The following is a 20,790-nucleotide window of genomic DNA, read 5'->3' on the forward strand; positions in this document are numbered from 1 at the left end:
AAGAAAAGAAGGCCATCATAGGTGTTTATCATTATATATCTAATTAAAGTGAACCTGTGGGGGGAGAAAAGAAGGCCATCATAGGTGTTTATCATTATATATCTAATTAAAGTGAACCTGTGGGGGGAGAAAAGAAGGCCATCATAGGTGTTTATCATTATATATCTAATTAAAGTGAATCTGTGGGGGAAGAAAAGAAGGCCATCATAGGTGTTTATCATTATATATCTAATTAAAAGTGAACCTGTGGGGGAAGAAAAGAAGGCCATCATAGGTGTTTTATCATTATATATCTAATTAAAGTGAACCTGTGGGGGAAGAAAAGAAGGCCATCATAGGTGTTTATCATTATATATCTAATTAAAGTGAATCTGTGGGGGAGAAAAGAAGGCCATCATAGGTGTTTATCATTATATATCTAATTAAAGTGAATCTGTGGGGGGAAAAAGAAGGCCATCATAGGTGTTTATCATTATATATCTAATTAAAGTGAACCTGTGGGGGGAAGAAAAGAAGGCCATCATAGGTGTTTATCATTATATATCTAATTAAAGTGAATCTGTGGGGGAAGAAAAGAAGGCCATCATAGGTGTTTATCATTATATATCTAATTAAAGTGAATCTGTGGGGAGAGAAAAGAAGGCCATCATAGGTGTTTATCATTATATATCTAATTAAAGTGAATCTGTGGGGGAAGAAAAGAAGGCCATCATAGGTGTTTACCATTATATATCTAATTAAAGTGAATCTGTGGGGGAGAAAAGAAGGCCATCATAGGTGTTTATCATTATATATCTAATTAAAGTGAATCTGGGGGAAAGAAGGCCATCATAGGTGTTTTATCATTATATATCTAATTAAAGTGAACCTGTGGGGGAGAAAAGAAGGCCATCATAGGTGTTTATCATTATATATCTAATTAAAGTGAACCTGTGGGGGGAAGAAAAGAAGGCCATCATAGGTGTTTATCATTATATATCTAATTAAAGTGAATCTGTGGGGGGAGAAAAGAAGGCCATCATAGGTGTTTATCATTATATATCTAATTAAAGTGAACCTGTGGGGGGAGAAAAGAAGGCCATCATAGGTGTTTATCATTATATATCTAATTAAAGTGAATCTGTGGGGAGAGAAAAGAAGGCCATCATAGGTGTTTATCATTATATATCTAATTAAAGTGAATCTGTGGGGGGAGGAAAAGAAGGCCATCATAGGTGTTTACCATTATATATCTAATTAAAGTGAATCTGTGGGGGGAAGAAAGAAGGCCATCATAGGTGTTTATCATTATATATCTAATTAAAGTGAATCTGTGGGGAAGAAAAGAAGGCCATCATAGGTGTTTATCATTATATATCTAATTAAAGTGAACCTGTGGGGGAGAAAAGAAGGCCATCATAGGTGTTTATCATTATATATCTAATTAAAGTGAATCTGTGGGGGAAGAAAAGAAGGCCATCATAGGTGTTTATCATTATATATCTAATTAAAAGTGAATCTGTGGGGAGAGAAAAGAAGGCCATCATAGGTGTTTATCATTATATATCTAATTAAAGTGAATCTGTGGGGGAAGAAAAGAAGGCTATCATAGGTGTTTATCATTATATATCTAATTAAAGTGAATCTGTGGGGGAGAAAAAGAAGGCCATCATAGGTGTTTATCATTATATATCTAATTAAAGTGAATCTGTGGGGGAAGAAAAGAAGGCCATCATAGGTGTTTATCATTATATATCTAATTAAAGTGAACCTGTGGGGGAGAAAAGAAGAAGGCCATCATAGGTGTTTATCATTATATATCTAATTAAAGTGAATCTGTGGGGGAGAAAAGAAGGCCATCATAGGTGTTTATCATTATATATCTAATTAAAAGTGAATCTGTGGGGAAGAAAAGAAGGCCATCATAGGTGTTTATCATTATATATCTAATTAAAGTGAATCTGTGGGGGAAGAAAAGAAGGCCATCATAGGTGTTTATCATTATATATCTAATTAAAGTGAATCTGTGGGGGAAGAAAAGAAGGCCATCATAGGTGTTTATCATTATATATCTAATTAAAGTGAATCTGTGGGGGAGAAGAAAAGAAGGCCATCATAGGTGTTTATCATTATATATCTAATTAAAGTGAATCTGTGGGGAGAGAAAAGAAGGCCATCATAGGTGTTTATCATTATATATCTAATTAAAGTGAATCTGTGGGGGAAGAAAAGAAGGCCATCATAGGTGTTTATCATTATATATCTAATTAAAGTGAATCTGTGGGGGAAGAAAAGAAGGCCATCATAGGTGTTTATCATTATATATCTAATTAAAGTGAATCTGTGGGGGAGAAAAGAAGGCCATCATAGGTGTTTATCATTATATATCTAATTAAAGTGAATCTGTGGGGAAGAAAAGAAGGCCATCATAGGTGTTTTATCATTATATATCTAATTAAAGTGAATCTGTGGGGGAGAAAAGAAGGCCATCATAGGTGTTTATCATTATATATCTAATTAAAAGTGAATCTGTGGGGGAGAAAAGAAGGCCATCATAGGTGTTTATCATTATATATCTAATTAAAGTGAATCTGTGGGGAAGAAAAGAAGGCCATCATAGGTGTTTATCATTATATATCTAATTAAAAGTGAATCTGTGGGGGAGAAAAGAAGGCCATCATAGGTGTTTATCATTATATATCTAATTAAAGTGAATCTGTGGGGGAGAAAAAGAAGGCCATCATAGGTGTTTATCATTATATATCTAATTAAAGTGAATCTGTGGGGGGAAGAAAAGAAGGCCATCATAGGTGTTTATCATTATATATCTAATTAAAGTGAATCTGTGGGGGAGAAAAGAAGGCCATCATAGGTGTTTATCATTATATATCTAATTAAAGTGAATCTGTGGGGGAGAAAAGAAGGCCATCATAGGTGTTTATCATTATATATCTAATTAAAGTGAATCTGTGGGGGGAGAAAAGAAGGCCATCATAGGTGTTTATCATTATATATCTAATTAAAGTGAATCTGTGGGGGGAGAAAAGAAGGCCATCATAGGTGTTTATCATTATATATCTAATTAAAGTGAATCTGTGGGGGGAGAAAAGAAGGCCATCATAGGTGTTTATCATTATATATCTAATTAAAGTGAATCTGTGGGGGAGAGAAGAAGGCCATCATAGGTGTTTATCATTATATATCTAATTAAAGTGAATCTGTGGGGGAAGAAAAGAAGGCCATCATAGGTGTTTATCATTATATATCTAATTAAAGTGAATCTGTGGGGGGGGAAAAAGAAGGCCATCATAGGTGTTTATCATTATATATCTAATTAAAGTGAATCTGTGGGGGAAGAAAAGAAGGCCATCATAGGTGTTTATCATTATATATCTAATTAAAGTGAATCTGTGGGGAAGAAAAGAAGGCCATCATAGGTGTTTATCATTATATATCTAATTAAAGTGAATCTGTGGGGGAAGAAAAGAAGGCCATCATAGGTGTTTATCATTATATATCTAATTAAAGTGAATCTGTGGGGGGAAAGAAAAGAAGGCCATCATAGGTGTTTATCATTATATATCTAATTAAAGTGAATCTGTGGGGAAGAAAAGAAGGCCATCATAGGTGTTTATCATTATATATCTAATTAAAGTGAATCTGTGGGGGAGAAAAGAAGGCCATCATAGGTGTTTATCATTATATATCTAATTAAAGTGAATCTGTGGGGAGAAAAGAAGGCCATCATAGGTGTTTATCATTATATATCTAATTAAAGTGAATCTGTGGGGAGAGAAAAGAAGGCCATCATAGGTGTTTATCATTATATATCTAATTAAAAGTGAATCTGTGGGGAAGAAAAGAAGGCTATCATAGGTGTTTATCATTATATATCTAATTAAAGTGAATCTGTGGGGAGAGAAAAGAAGGCTATCATAGGTGTTTATCATTATATATCTAATTAAAGTGAATCTGTGGGGGAGAAAAGAAGGCCATCATAGGTGTTTATCATTATATATCTAATTAAAGTGAATCTGTGGGGAGAAAAGAAGGCCATCATAGGTGTTTATCATTATATATCTAATTAAAGTGAATCTGTGGGGAGAAAAGAAGGCCATCATAGGTGTTTATCATTATATATCTAATTAAAGTGAATCTGTGGGGAAGAAAAGAGGCCATCATAGGTGTTTTGGTTTTATATATCTAATTAAATATTCCAGCAACATCACGTGGGGGGACACCAGAAATGGGCTTCATAGGTGTTGTCATTATATATCTAATTAAACTGAACCTGTGGGGGGGGAGAAAAGAAGGCCATCATAGGTGTTTATCATTATATATCTAATTAAAGTGAATCTGCAGTCATCACATGCCCTCACTACATTCAGATTTTGTCAACAGAACATTCAGATTGTTTCGGTTCTCTGATTGATTGATAAATGATGTTTAATGAATCGTAATGTGACATATATGCACTCACTCACTCATTTCTAAGTCCCATGCACAAAGGTATCATTTGCTCTATATAGGTGTTGGCAACGAAACATCACGTCTGTTACAATAAACAAGTTGTCTATCCATAAACAGTGTTCCTCTTCAGCAGTCATAAAGACATTTTTTCTTGCAGCATGACAAAAAGATAACGTTTTCCCCATAGAAATAGCAGTTCAAAGGGAAAACCCAATGATGACTGACCAAGCTGTGCTAGGCGTCAAACCGGCAAATATACTTTAGTAATCAGTTGTACCAAAGAGGTACCTGGATAGTTCTATATATTTCACATAAAACTGCAACTGAAACAGTGAATGAGTATGGTCTTTAGCAATATTCCAGCAATATCATGGCGGGGGACACCAGAAATGGGCTTCACACATGTTGCCATACGTTGAATCGAACCCTGGCCTTCAGCAAGACGAGCGAACGCTTTAACCACTAGGCTACATCACCAGCCCCTTAGAAAGGGCAAACAGCAAAATACTCACAAATGGCAATGAGAACAGACAGTTACATTCACTTAATTATGCTGCACTCAATACTTTGCCTGTTGTATGAAGAACTGAGTAACCTTGGCACTGGCTGACCTAGTTCATGTGATACCAACTACTATGGTGGCCTGTGACACCTACCCATCTAGGGAGTTTCAGGTCTTCTCCTTGCTCCCTTGGTGCTTTCTTCCGTGCAGTCGGAGACACGCCCAGGTTGGGGTGTTTCTTCAACTCGCTCAGGGTCATGCCATGTTGCAGGGGGGTGTTGCCCAGCAGGGGCAGGTTGGATAAGGGATAGCTGGAGGACAAAATCGAAATCTTAGTTCAATAATATATACTACCCCAAAGTCATGATTTAAAGGTCACATGCAACCAAAAAATCATACATAATTAAAACACAATTATCACTTATTCATGGCATATAATATACATTGCTGGTTATGAAAAAACATATAAACAAAATTATAAGCGTACAATCGCAAATCAAAAGTGCAATATTTTGTACTTGGGTTTTTGTGTGTGTATATATAGAGATGTTGGGTTTTGTAAATACATGCTCATTTTTCATGTATAACATTTTGCAATCAACAGACATCATAACATGTCATGTGTACAAGTATCACACCTGCCTGTCTGTGTAATTACATAATGTGACAGAGACCTAACTCGGGCCATAAATCAATGCGTTTTGTTTAGGATGTATAGCCTGATAGGTGTTAAGTTCAAATTGCATGTGGTCAGTGATCGAAGTTGTGTATTGAATATTGTCATTAGCAGACAGGCAGGCAGGCAGAGACATAGGTGTCAATAAAACAGACTTTAAGTTTTGTCTGTGACAACGACATATCTATATCACAGTTATAAAATTCTGTCAACGCTAAATAATGACATTGCTTTTAAGTATCGAACTGAGAAAGTGACTCAGTAAGAAGAATGTGTGGTGAAATAGACAAATGAAATTATATAAACAGTTAAATCGGTAATCTACTGTCATAACATATAAAAAGCTCATGCCTGTGAAATATCAACAAAACATTAGACTGACATTGAGTTTAGTTTTACGCTTTTAGCTCACACCAAAGCCTTAACACATTGAGTATTCACCAGGTCAACATTGTGATCGAACCAACGCTTTAACCACTAGGCTACCCCACCTTATTTCACACCAAAACCTTCACAGAGTATTCACCAGACAACACGCACCTATTTCACAGCACATGTAGCTGTTGAAACCACTTTTCCCCAAAGCTCTGGGGGACAATTAGTGAATCGTTTGAACTCCGATTTCGTTAGGGTTTTTTCATCATGTTATTTTTCAACTTTATAAGTTGAATTTGCATTTTTGATGATTTGTTTCGGTTAGTCCATACCGAAAGGTATCAGAATCTGCAAAGTTGTGTTTTACGTTGCATGTGACCTTTAAAAGTCGTTAAAAATGCTTAAAAATCCCGCGTGCACATTTTCCTTGCAGTGATGGTAAATATGATGACACAGATGACGGAGCCGATGATTGAGTAGGGATGAGTGTCAACCCTGGATGTGGGCTTACCATGTAAATATGATGACACAGATGACGGAGACGATGATTGAGTAGGGATGACTGTCAACCCTGGATGTGGCCTTACCATGTAAATATGATGACACAGATGACGGAGACGATGATTGAGTAGGGATGAGTGTCAACCCTGGATGTGGCCTTACCATGTAAATATGATGACACAGATGACGGAGACGATGATTGAGTAGGGATGACTGTCAACCCTGGATGTGGCCTTACCATGTAAATATGATGACACATGATGACACAGATGACGAGACGATGATTGAGTAGGGATGACTGTCAACCCTGGATGTGGCCTTACCATGTAAATATGATGACACAGATGACGGAGACGATGATTGAGTAGGGATGACTGTCAACCCTGGATGTGGCCTTACCATGTAAATATGTTGACACAGATGACGGAGACGATGATTGAGTAGGGATGACTTGTCAACCCTGGAAGTGGCCTTACCATGTAAATATGTTGACACAGATGACAGAGCCGATGATTGAGTAGGGATGACTGTCAACCCTGGATGTGGCCTTACCATGTAAATATGATGACACAGATGACGGAGACGATGATTGAGTAGGGATGACTGTCAACCCTGGATGTGGCCTTACCATGTAAATATGATGACACAGATGACGGAGACGATGATTGAGTAGGGATGACTGTCAACCCTGGATGTGGCCTTACCATGTAAATATGTTGACACAGATGATGGAGACGATGATGCCTTACCATGTAAATATGATGACACAGATGACGGAGACGATGATTGAGTAGGGATGACGGTCAACCCTGGATGTGGTCCTACCATGTAAATATGATGACACAGATGACGGAGACCCGATGATTGAGTAGGGATGACTTGTCAACCCTGGATGTGGCCTTACCATGTAAATATGATGACAGAGATGACGGAGACGATGATGCCTTACCATGTAAATATGATGACACAGATGACGGAGACGATGATTGAGTAGGGATGACTGTCAACCCTGGATGTGGCCTTACCATGTAAATATGATGACACAGATGACGGAGACGATGATGCCTTACCATGTAAATATGATGACACAGATGACGGATACGATGATTGAGTAGGGATGACGGTCAACCCTGGATGTGGCCTTAACATGTAAATATGATGACACAGATGACGGAGACGATGATTGAGTAGGGATGACTGTCAACCTTGGAAGTGGCCTTACCATGTAAATATGATGACACAGATGATGGAGACGATGATTGAGTAGGGATGACTGTCAACCCTGGATGTGGCCCTACCATGTAAATATGATGACACAGATGACGGAGCCGATGATTGAGTAGGGATGACTTGTCAACCCTGGATGTGGCCTTACCATGTAAATATGATGACACAGATGACGGAGACGATGATTGAGTAGGGATGACTGGCACAGAACAATCCATGTGTGTAGTAGATCTGTGCCACCCTTTCCCGTACAGACTGCATCATCACGTGACCAGGTTAGCCCACAGCTGTACGGCAGTAGTCATGGTAGTCTCAGCTGTTCATCCTAGGAACATATCTGTAACAAACACCGCAGATACAATCAACCACTAAAGCCACCAGTCTCCAGTCAGAGTCCAATAAAGAGTGATAAAATTGTGTTTGCTCAAATCATCTGAACTCATATAGTCTAACACTAAAATTTAATGAAAATGATTATCAAAGCCAAGTTTGGTGTAGAAGTGTGAAAACTTTCTGGCACAGAGTGAGTGAGTTTAGTTTTACGCCACACTCAGTAATATTCTAGCTATATGGCGGCGGTCTGTAAATAATCGAGTCTGGACCAGACAATCCAGTGATCAACAGCATGAGCATCAATCTGCTCAATTGGGAACCGATGACATGTGTCAACCAAGTCAGCGAGTCTGACCACCCAATCCCATTAGTCGCCTCTTATGACAAGCATGGGTTACTGAACAGGCACAGGCTACAGATAGCCATGCACGTTCTTGATCGTCGAGTGTATGTATCATGACCATGTTTTATAACAACAAATACCTGGAACAAATGTCCATAAATGTTTTCATGCCATTTTAGCAATATTCCAGCAATATCACAGAGGTGGTCACCAGAAATGGGTCTCACACAGTGTACCTACTTTCGGAATCAAACCTGGATTTTCGGCATGACTATGAACACATTAGCTAGTAGGGTACCCTAGTTTTACACTGCTTTTAGCAATATTCAAGCAATATCACGGCAGGGAACACCAGAAATGGGCTTCACACATTGTTCCCAAGTGGAGAAACGAACCCAGGTCTTTGCAGTGACGAGTGAACGCTTTAACCACTAGGCTACTCTAACGCCCTGCCTCCTTTAAGAAGTGATATCACCATCTTCATCACACTTCAGGTTAACTAGGGCACAGAATTTATTCTGCTAATGAAGAACATGGTACTCACTGGTAGAAAAGGCTGACAACTGATCTTTAAGTTTTGGACTTCTCACATAATCAAATTAATGTTAATGGATAAAAAGAGTCATAATCATGATAATCATATTATTTTCAATTCCAAGAGAAAATCTAAGAATGAGCATGTCTGCCACTGTGTACTGTTGTGTTCTTCGTGTCCATCTCCTAAAACTGTTTAAATGGGATAGAGATAGAGATAATATAACATTGACTAAATAATGATCAATTATCGATTAACATCATGGTAAAAAATAGTGAGTGAGTTGGGTTTTACCCTGCTTTTAGCAATATTCCAGCAATATCATGGCAGGGGACACCAGAAATGGGCTTCACACATTGTACCCAAATGGGGAAATGAACCCGGGTCTTTGGCGTTACCACTAGGCTACCCCACCATCCCAGTACAAAATAAAAAAGGTTTGACAAAATCAAAATATTTCATGTAACTGTTGAGTGATAATCATGCCTGGAGGTAACTCAGGGTGAGTGATTGTACGGACGCTTCAGTGAATTTGAATAGGATTCAAGGTTTCCACTTGACCATCGAAGGAGAAGGGAGATAAGCAATAATCATGAGTCAGGATAAGGAAAAATTTATAATTTCGAAGTGACTCATGAATATAGATGTAAGTTTGTGTGTTGCGTATAAAAATTAAAAGTATATTTTATCAAAATTTTCTATGCAAGACACTATTCATGACACAGTTTCATATCGACAATTGTTAGTAATTCTGCCCATTAACCATATTTCCGATAATGGAATGTCAACAATTTCACTCTTGTTTTACAAATCTTTTATTCAAAACATCCCTTGTAACTATGTTTCTGAATGACTTGTTGGTTTGGATATCTTTCTAAATAAAAATAATATAAATAAAGTATAAAAAATCATGAACACTGCAAGTAAGATATCATGAGTCCCTTTAGAAAACTCTTCATTCCGGTTGCAAACTGAAAATCTAGCTGTGAAAATTGCTACCGACTTGTACACTTTCTTCAAAATGAATACAAACTTTCAGATTCCAGATGCTGCTTTCAAACTCCTCTTTTCAGAACTAATAGAGCAGCAAAAACATTCAATCCAACCAGCATTGTTATTCTAAATCCTTATGTTTAAATGCTAAATGTGTTTGTCCCATGTAAACATGGTGTTATGCTATCACAGCATCTGATGAAAAACAAATTCCCTCTCATAGTGGAGCGGGTAAGATCAAGTTTCCATAAAAATTGTGCAGCTGATGATAAACTCACCAAAATTGGTCATGATATAAAAGAACATGTCTGAAATAAGTTTAGATATGGAGGCACCTCAAATTTTGTATGTGTGTGCATGCGCAGTACATAAACTATGACATACTATTTTCACCATTTCCCCTTAAAGTATCAGAATAGCCAGGCATAACATACTCATAATTTCATAAATAGTGACCTACAGGCACATGCAATGACAGGAAAATGCATAATTTTAGAATAAAAGAAAACATTTCTAAACAATGAACATTCCCTCCTTCCAAAATGGCAGCTAGCAGACAGCGTTTTGGACTATGGAACTCCCTAACAAAATATATGTATGGGATTTATCTGATCAAAATAGACTGAAAATGCATATAAAATGTAGAGAAAGAACTGCAGCACAATAAATAAATAAATAAATAAATAAAGTCATGTCACTGAATGTTGAAACCTGGTACAGTCAAAACATTTGATGAATATGCTAGTGAGGTTTTCATACCATACATCCATTCACAGCTATGAAATGTGACACGTTTGGATCTGATTTGGGATAGATACATAAGCAACAGTCTAAAAGCAACTGTTAGAGATCAACGGGGTACAGGTGTTACATGAAGATCCCAACAAAGGCCCTATTCACTGGACTCTGTTGGTGTGAGGACCAGTAACATAGCTCCTGCAATATTTTTAACATGTTAAACCAGTATTAATTTCAGGTCAGTATTTTCGAGACAAATCATCCCATTTGTGTACTGATGGCAGCCCCAAAGCTATAACGGGAGCCAGAAAAATCAAAATATTATCTATCTAGTATCTACTGCGCACGCGTGCAAAATGAAATTATTTTAAGTGCCTCCATATTCTAAAATGTTCAATATGCATCAAACCATAAATGTACAAAGTTTCAAGCTTTTATCATTAAATGCACATTTTATCTGCTCAGCCGATCCACATCAGGCAAAAAAGTGTTGTCATTATTATTTTTTTAACTAGGCGTAGCTAGAATTGTGACACGTGTTACCTAGACATGTCAAGTACATTTGTGTACTTCGCTTAGTCATAAGTCCCAACCATGCAATTGTTGAAATGAATATGCTCTAATTTTCATTCATGTTACTCTTCTTAGCTTTTATAATGATTTGTGATGCTTCTCATGATATATCCTCATGTACCCCACTTTACAGAAGACCAGCCCAATATTCCGCCCAAAGTCTACTACAAATATCAACAATTCCCACATAGAAATTATATGATTCTAAGTTATGTTTTTATAATCATAACTCACTTTGTCAACTAGCTTGAGTTGAATTTCTCAAACATTTCAGTATATTTGACTCTCTCAAAAGAGTGTGTATTATTTTTTTGGTGACCCTTCTTTGTTAGCTTGAAATAAACAAATAAAATGACTGGCCATTGAGCCCTCTCCTTTTTTGAGAATTCCAAACAGCTGATCTAATGTCTTATTGGTCTGACAACTACTGTTAAATAGTCAGATTCTTTTCATCTTAATTTCTTTTTCATTGTACCATGAAACAAGTCAAATGTATCCTAATACTGTTTACAAACATCCCAATACAGCAGGATCTTTTACTGCTTACGGGTGAAGGGAAAAGTCTGCACGTAACCTCCCTGTTGAATTTACAAAATCCAAAATCACAACCCCAGACTACAGTATTTAAAAATCATCCTTGTCAGGTTAGAGTTTAGGTCAGAGTTTGGGTTAGGTTGCCCTAACCCTGGCGCCCGAAATGTGAAGCAGAGCTTGTGGTCTTTCCACCATGACAACATACAATGCAGCACAAACTGAAGGAATAACATACATACATATATTTCTTCCTCTCCTTCTAGCTTCCAAGTACAAAATATTTCTGACAATAAATAGACTATGATTCACACAAGATCACCTGAGGTGGCCCCTCACACTTTTTTCTCAGTCGGGAAGCTACCGAGACGAAGTGGGAATGAGATATAGACTACATCACCAGTCTTTAATGTTTCCCGTCAAACATAAATACCACAACCGAAGAAAAGAAATAAAATTATGTGATGATATAATCACTATCCCGCCTGAAACAAATGTAAACTCACACAAATCGGGTATGTTTTGCATGACCGGAAGTACTTGAGAACAAACATTGTAAAACCCGGACGTTTCAATTCTGTTTCCGCTTTCATTCTAGACTTGATAAGGCTTCACCAGTATATTGAAAATCAATAGACGTTCATTTAAAGAGTCCCCATGTGCCACTGTTATGTTTATTTAACAATGAAATTACTCTTTAATCTACGATTGGGCTGGGAGGCTGTAATTTCGTACATTAAGAATGTTTAATGAGTGACTGAGAGTAGGTGTTGAGACAGCGTTTAGGTCTACACAAATAAAGCTTTATGTAATTATTGACATCATGTGATCATTATACTGAATGTGGTCATGGGTCGTGGTGGTGAAGATCGTGTCACTGTGCTAGTGGTGTATAATGTGAGTGAATGAGAATAGATGTGTTTTACGCCATTTTATCTCGGGGACACCATGCACAAACGGACATCATTGTATCAATGAGAAGGAAAATTGCAATGGGAGCCTATATTTTTGTGCAACAAAATTGTTTTCGATCACCACTTTTGTTATGGAAGGAAGCGACTGTTCAGAGTCCATAAATGGTTAGAATCATGAAAAGACAAGAAAATAAAAGTACATAGTACGTGACCTTGGGGATTGTCGTAATTCCCATACTGTTAATTATTTACAATATATAGCACTGATATACCGTTCGTTCCTTGCAGGTGACCTAAACTTACTCGTCCTCTTACAAATACATCATTAAGATGGATATACAACGGAACCCCGCTAATCCGGATCCTTGATATACGGAAACCTCGAAATGTGAATCGATGAAAAGAAATATATACAATACATAATATGCTTTCTTTATCTCCGGACAGTGAAATTTAGTGACCGATGGTAGAAAATATACAGTTTATATCCCAGTTACCGGACAACAACCACACTAGAGGATGTTTTGTCTGTTATCGAAGGGGCGGCTGTCATGTGATCTGCGTTAATCTACTCACGTCATTATACATAGAGGTTATAAATAAAACATTATCGTATATCTGGATTAATATTTGTAATCTATTTTATTCAAAATTTCGCTCAATAGTGTTTACATTAATTTCAGCTAAATCATGAGTGGTCGGCCAAATCACCATTACCTGCACCAACCCTTTGCATATTACATCTATGAAAATCATTGACACGACAATTAGTTAATAATGCATAAATGCCACATTCCAATTCTCTAAAGGTAATTTTTGTTGAAGCATGCCAAATATATTCCAACATGACGTTTTCCCGATAGAAATAGCAGTGCCAGGGAAAACTCAGCGATGCCTGACCAATGAAGCTGTGCTAGGCGTCAAATCGGCAAATATATTTTAGCAGTCAGTTGTACCAAAGTGGTACTCGGATAGTTATACATATTTCATATGGAACTGAAATAGAGAGTGAGTATTGTTTTAAAGTGGTTAAAGCGTTCGCTCGTCACGCCGAAGACGCGGGTTCGATTCCTCACATGGGTATAATGTATGAAGCCCATTTCTGGTGTCCCCCGCCGTGATATTGCTGGAATATTGCTAAAAGCGGCGCAAAACCATACTCACTCACTGTTCATATCGGAGTCGGTCTACTGTGCCTGACGGGGTGTCTGTGTTAAACTGTAGCATAGACTGTCAGTAGGTTAACACTATAAGTAGGTTAACACTATAAAAAAATACATTAGCCAATAAAGCTGTTGATGACTAACAATTGCAGACGTAACAAACTGCACCATTCACCCCTCGACGAACCACCATTTTACAATGTAAGCGACGTCACGATGCATTGTCAAGTCTCATTCCCCACATGGAAGCTATTCAGGGCAAAGTGCAATAATCTTGGTAACGCTGTATTTCGTTAAACCATGGAAGCTATGAAAGTGCATTCCACATCACCTATTGTATTGTCGCAAACACCACATCCACAAATTTAACGACAGTTCGGCGAAGCGTGTCCCGCCTTTGTACAGACCCAGACACTGCTGATGGGACTACTGGTGTTTGCATGTCATAACAAAGACTTCACGTTTTAATATTTTAACGGGGCATTTTGTAGACTCTTTCGTTTAATAGATTTGTATTTTGTAAAGCAAAGTCTGTATTTCTATGAAAGACATTAATTTTCAAAATCATCCAGCTCCACAACAGTTTTAAGTTTTCTAATGACAGTAAACAATTTAATTACTTATCCTGCTTAGAACTGTTTTAAACGGGCGACTTTAATGCATTCTGTATAACCGGACACCTTGTATTTTCTCATGTCAATAAATGGTGCTCGACACATACTACTGCTGCTGCTGCTACTACTACTACTACTACTACTACTACTACTACTACTGCTACTACTACTGCTACTGCTGCTGCTACTTCTGTTACTGCTGCTGCTACTACTACTGCTACTGCTGCTACTACTACTGCTGCTGCTACTACTTCTATTACTACTACTACTGCTGCTGCTGCTACTACTACTGCTGCTACTACTTCTACTACTGCTACTACTGCTATTACTACTTTACTACTACTGCTGCTGCTGCTGCCACTGTTTCTGTATTGGTTTTATCTTATTTCAGGTTGTGTATAGCCGATGGGGGAATAATGTAATACATTACTGTTACTGCTGCTACTACTAATACCATTACTACTACTACTACTACTACTACTACTGATATAGTTACTGCATGCTGCTACAGTTACTGCTACTATTACTGTTACTGCTCCTACTACTACTGCTACTACTGCTGCTGCTGCTACTCACTGCTACTGTATTGGATTTATTTTATTCCAGGATGTGTATAGCCGATGGGAATAATGTAATACATTACTGTTCTTCATATTTGCTGGACTTCCATGACAGCTACTTGTATAGGCCATCTGTTCAATCATAGGAACATACTCCTCTATTTTACACAACTCTATACGTTGTTGTCGTTGAGATAACCTTATCTATCATTTGGCCTCATGTATTGTGGTCTTGGAGATAGCCTGATCAAACAGGGGGATAAAAATACATGTATACCCAATCTCAGCCGTGTGACGACAAACTGATGTCGCCTGTCTCGAGAATATTGATATAATGAACTGCTGCTGGTCAAAGTTCAGGGTAACCTGCCATAGCTCGTTGTCAGGGTCAGCTATACAACACGTGACATTCAATAACTGGCACATGCATGTTTGACCCAACGTGTTTAACAACTAAACTGTCGGGTAAAGACAGTATAAAGTTGAAAATTCATGCTTTACGTATTGTGGTGTACCGTGAAGTTGTGACCATCCTTGAGACGAGATGAGACGTAATCTACTTGATGTATTAAATTGTTTCTGTTGAAATTCGGCGGAAGTTGATAACTTTGTGTTTTGACACTAGTCAGGGATATATCTCTATATATAACCAGAAGTTACTTAATTTGGATGCTCTTCGAGTTAAGTGTATTCTGGAATCTTCCGGACTAATTCAACATTGTGTTGAACGTCTGAGAGGTTTTCACGACTATATGGTTTAAACATATTTATTTCATGAAAAAGCAAAGACAGAATTTTCATGAACTGGATTGGTCAACAAGCTCAAAAGAACTTATATGAAGACCGCTCCAATATACATAGATATATGAAACAGTATCATGACAAGAAAAAATGATATCTAAAATGAAAGTAGATGGTATGACATGTAGTCGGAAAATTAAAATCATGATGGTTGTATACATTCATGGCATCTGCAGTCGGGATCCATAGTAGTATAGCTTTGAGAATTATAGGTTTTAGTGTGTGACTTGCTCAGTTAAAGCGCCTAGTTTCAATTATAAATAGATGGACTGATTGTAAGATATGTGATTGAATTTGTGGGTCCATGGAAGATGTTCCGTATAAGATTGTTTCTAATGAAAAGCCATTGGTATAATAAAAATTATTTATTCTTACAGCATCAAATCTGGGACATACAAAGAAATAATGACGTGCATCTTTAGTAGGGTGGCCACACAAGCAATCTGCTCTCTCTGATATATGTCTGTTGTGTTTGTCAGCGTTGAGATCGCTACATCCTAACCTAAGCGACAGTGGAGGATTTGACAAACTCTTGAACCTATATTTGGATCGAAATGAATGTCTTTAGCTCTATGACTTAAAGCAGATTTAAAATCATTGATGTCTGTAAGAGATTTAATATTTTGCGGTAAACTATTCCATAAACTTACAGCGTCCGTTAGAAATGAATTGTCATATAGAGCAGTACGGCAGGCAATAGTTTGCAAATGCGATGCGTTACGTAAGGGATAGTTACTGACTTGAGAGACGAAGGGAGGGACGAGTTTGTTTAGATAGTGGGGTAATCTGTTATGATACATTTTGAAAAATGCGATTAGTTTAGCTATTCTTCTTCTTTCGCGAAGAGAAACAGAGGATGTTTCAGCGTAGATTTTATCGTGACTGGTGCCGCGAACAGCTCCACATATCGTACGTAACGCGTCTAAGTGCATGTTTTCCAAGATTGTTGCTTGAGTTTTGGTACAATTGTCATAAATATGGCTACAGTAGTCAAAGATCGGAAGTATAAACGACGTATACATACGATTCAGGGTGTTTCTCGTTAGTCGATATTTAAGGCTTCTTAAGCAATTTATCATGGGGTTGAAACGACTATATAAAGGTCCAAACGCATGGCTCTGCCACCTCGCGTTACACGAAGAGAAACGGTTATGCAAAACCATTTTTTTCACCCTGGAGATACAGCCAATAACCACTGTAATGATCTCACTCAGTAGTTTGAACTGATTTGAAAACCAAGGAAACAATGGTTCTTGATTGGCATTTAGAAGTTGGTATTCAAGTCAAACGCAAATATTATGGATGACAACTTCTTCTTTATCGTATGTCAATTAGGTCATTACTGGCCTGCACCCACATCTGCTTATCACTTGTATAAACTCTTCCCTTGTATAAACAATACCCATCATCTGTACATCTCACTCTTTCATCTCCCGTTTCTTATCCAATGTATTGTATATACATGCAACACTGGGCTCTTGTACATTTAGTATATATACTCATTGATGTACCTTGTTTGTTACAATTCACCCGAGGAAGGGGCAAGGAATAGCCCAGAAACGTTGTGACATATAATAAAGAAGAAATTGTCATCTTCTTGTCACAAGAAAAAACATCTTTGTTGTTCGTTGGTTTCACACTGAATTCTTTTGCCTTCAGATTTTTTATTGCTACAACTTGGAAATGGACAGACAACAGTTGTCCCGATTGTCTGCTATAACGACCTGAGCAGCATGACGCCACATCAGCCCATGGCCATAACCGTCAGGAGAGCGACCGCAAGGCATAATAAAAGAAGCGTTGTAAAATCATTTGGTAAAATTTGTATCTGAAGAAATATTCAAATGAAAACTCTTTTGTTATATATCTAAATACTGTCAGAACGACTAATCTAAGACAACCTTTAAATGAACAATCAAATTCAATGAATAATTATCCTGTGGCCACGAGGTGTAAACTTTTAGATTCACTTGAGTGGCGTTATTCGTAAGACCCTAATCCCAGGTTTTATCCCCACTAATTAGAATGTAATCCGTGCCGGAGCACCCTAGTTCCCAGACGAGAAAGGTCAAATCAACAGCTTTTAAAAAAAATAATCTTTTTATTCATTTCAGATAGGTATACAAAGACAGGGAGTGCACGACTCCATGTTGGAGCTGGTTACACATTGGCAATAAAGAGTTACAAAAAGTGTGAAAATACATGTATAGGTATACAAAGTCAGGAAGTGCACGACTCCAGCAACAAACTCCATGGGTTACAGGCATGTTGGAGCTGGTTATACATTGGCAACAGGGAGTTACTAATTTCAAAGTGTGAAAATATAGGTACACAAAGTCTCATCAACAGCTTAGCTAGGGTGAGGCTAGGTGCTGTACAACTATAATAGATCACATTCTAATAGACAAATCCAGCAAATGTGACCAAGTCTCAGATTCTAGATGATGACATCTTTAACATCTCGGACCATCATCCGGTGCTATGTTCCTTATCAATATGCGATGTTTGCTTTATTCCAACGTTGAACTCACTAAAGGCCCGTATCTCATGGGAAAGTGCAAAACGACACAATGTACTTACTGACTACACGTTTGCTGTATCACACATGCTATGGCCATTAAGCGTTCCTGAAGAACAAGCTGTAAAATTGAAGGACACTATGTTAGCATAGTGGAAACATTGCTGAGAGCAGCAGCGGAAACATTACCAACAAAGTAATATAATGATGCCCTTAAACCTTACTGGTCTTTGAAAACATCATAATGATATGAAGTTTCCAGACGTGCTTGGATCTCAGATGGTCAACCGAGAGGGATGGAGCACGATTCCTTCCGTCAATATAAGCATGTGAAAGATACTTTCCGGCGTGAGTTCAGAGTTGCTACAGCTGAGCATACTAAGTCTGAATTAGATGAGTTTGGCCACTCCTTTAAAATTAACCGCAGTTCTTCTGGAAGTCCATCAAAAACACGAGGCAATAATAGCATTGCATCAGTATATCCTGTCATGTCTGACGGCAATGTTGTAAGTGAACCGGAATCAGTGATGGAAGCATGGACATCTCACTCTTAAAACTGCCTTCCACGACACGGAGAAAGATCACTTCGATGTTCCATTCAAATCTGATATTGAGGATCAGGTGAATAACACCCCTTCACAATGCTTATCTGTTGCCGACAATGACACACATCGTATCACTGAGTCCATGCTAGCCAAACTGTGCGGGAAACTGAAGAACAAGACGGCTGGAGGAGATGACCATCTATACTTCTCATCAAAAGTATAGACTCACTAGTGTAAATATAGACACTTACTTCAGGCAACTGTTCTAAACTAAGTTTTGCAAAGTATGCCATACTGCTCAAAGGCTCTGTTTACACATGAACAGATGTATTGTAAAACAAATTCGTAACGTTGAAAAGATTATTGTCATGAGTTCAGTAAATGATGAAAATCAGTGAAAATTGGGGAATTCTTAACAAAACTTTACACCACAACGCAGCTGTTCACATGCACGATATTTGCACTTGCTTTCCGGAAATTTGATGCAACTCAGCTGCATAAAGTTTGCAGTTGGTTTCCCCAAGTTAGTAGAGAAATCAATCTTCGATGTGTATATATATATATATATATATATGTGTGTGTGTGTGTGTGTGTGTGTGTGTGTGTGTGTGTGTGTGTGTGTGTGGATCATCTCAGGACCTTTCTCGACAACGGCAATTCCCCATGTTATACCTTATGGAAAAAGAAAGTAAAATATGCAGTATTCGACTTTCAGTCGCGATCTTGGACTGAGCGGATCCATAACGACCTAGATCTCCAAGAATCCAAGCACATTCGCTCTTCATTATCAGTTCACTCAGATTGGGTAGCTGTGTGGAAGAATCCAATTCTCAGACATTCTGTCGGGTACTTTATCAAAATTGTAGCCGTTTACAAACGGGAGCATCAGGGGAGTATCTGTGCGAACACTGTGACAACTTCTTTTCAGATCCCTTGTCTCACATCATAACGTCATGTGAATATACATCTGAAGTGCGGGGTGATCTGTGGTGTACACTTGCCAATATTGGACCAACTGACTTCAGTGTTTTTCTTCACAATATTTAAAGGTCACATGCAACCAAAAAATCAAACATAATTAAAACACAATTATCACTTATTCATGACATATAATATACATTGCTGATTATGAAAAAACATATAAACAAAATTATAAGCGTACAATCGCCAATCAAAAGTGCAATATTTTGTACTTGGGTTTACTTCCCTCGAAACGAAGCACCCGGGATACCGAACCCAGTCAGAGCGGGTGGGTGTGCACTCAAGTGTAACGGCTGGTTCATTTGCCGATGCCCTCACGGCTCATTGTGTGTGTGTGTGTATATAGAGATGTTGGGTTTTGTAAATACATGCTCATTTTTTGTGTATAACATTTTGCAATCAACAGACATCATAACATGTCATGTGTACAAGTATCACACCTGCCTGTCTGTGTAATTACATAATGTGACAGAGACCGAACTCGGGCCATAAATCAATGCGTTTTGTTTATGGTGTATAGCCTGATAGGTGTTAAGTTCAAATTGCATGTGGTCAGTGATCGAAGTTGTGTATTGAATATTGTCATTAGCAGACAGGCAGGCAGACACATATAGGTGTCAATAAAACAGACATTGAGTTTTGTCTGTGACAACGACATATCTATATCACAGTTAGAAATTCTGTCAACGCTAAATAATGACATTGCTTTTAAGTATCGAACTGAGAAAGTGACTCGGTAAGAAGAACGTGTGGTGAAATAGACAAATGAAATTATATAAACAGTTAAATCGGTAATCTACTGTCATACCATATAAAAAGCTCGCGCCTGTGAAATATCAACAAAACATTAGAAAAATAGCTCACATCAAAGCCTTCACCGAGTATTCACCGCCAGCGAAGGTTTTCCGTCTTGAAATG

The 20,790-nt window shown here is 37.8% G+C and overlaps 1 protein-coding gene across 2 annotated transcripts in view; it reads right to left on the minus strand.

Moving 5' to 3' along the window:
• LOC124287986 (sterol regulatory element-binding protein cleavage-activating protein-like) overlaps positions 1-12,376 on the minus strand; it is a 65,760-nt gene extending 53,384 nt beyond the window's left edge. Inside the window, exons 1-3 of one of the 2 annotated variants that reach the window (XM_046724491.1) lie at positions 12,283-12,376; positions 7,879-8,067; positions 5,106-5,262 (exon numbers count right to left, since the gene is read on the minus strand). In XM_046724491.1, coding sequence (XP_046580447.1) covers positions 5,106-5,262; positions 7,879-7,994 — 273 coding nt within the window. In that variant the 5' untranslated portion in view covers positions 7,995-8,067; positions 12,283-12,376. Of the gene's footprint in view, positions 1-5,105; positions 5,263-6,513; positions 6,577-7,878; positions 8,068-12,282 lie in introns of those variants that run through there. The other variant, XM_046724492.1, reaches the window with a different exon arrangement.
• Between the last annotated feature and the right edge of the window lie 8,414 nt (positions 12,377-20,790).

The sequence above is a fragment of the Haliotis rubra genome, unplaced genomic scaffold (genome assembly GCF_003918875.1).
Source record: "Haliotis rubra isolate DU_JTF1 unplaced genomic scaffold, ASM391887v1 Scf41, whole genome shotgun sequence".
Lineage (NCBI taxonomy): Eukaryota > Metazoa > Mollusca > Gastropoda > Lepetellida > Haliotidae > Haliotis > Haliotis rubra.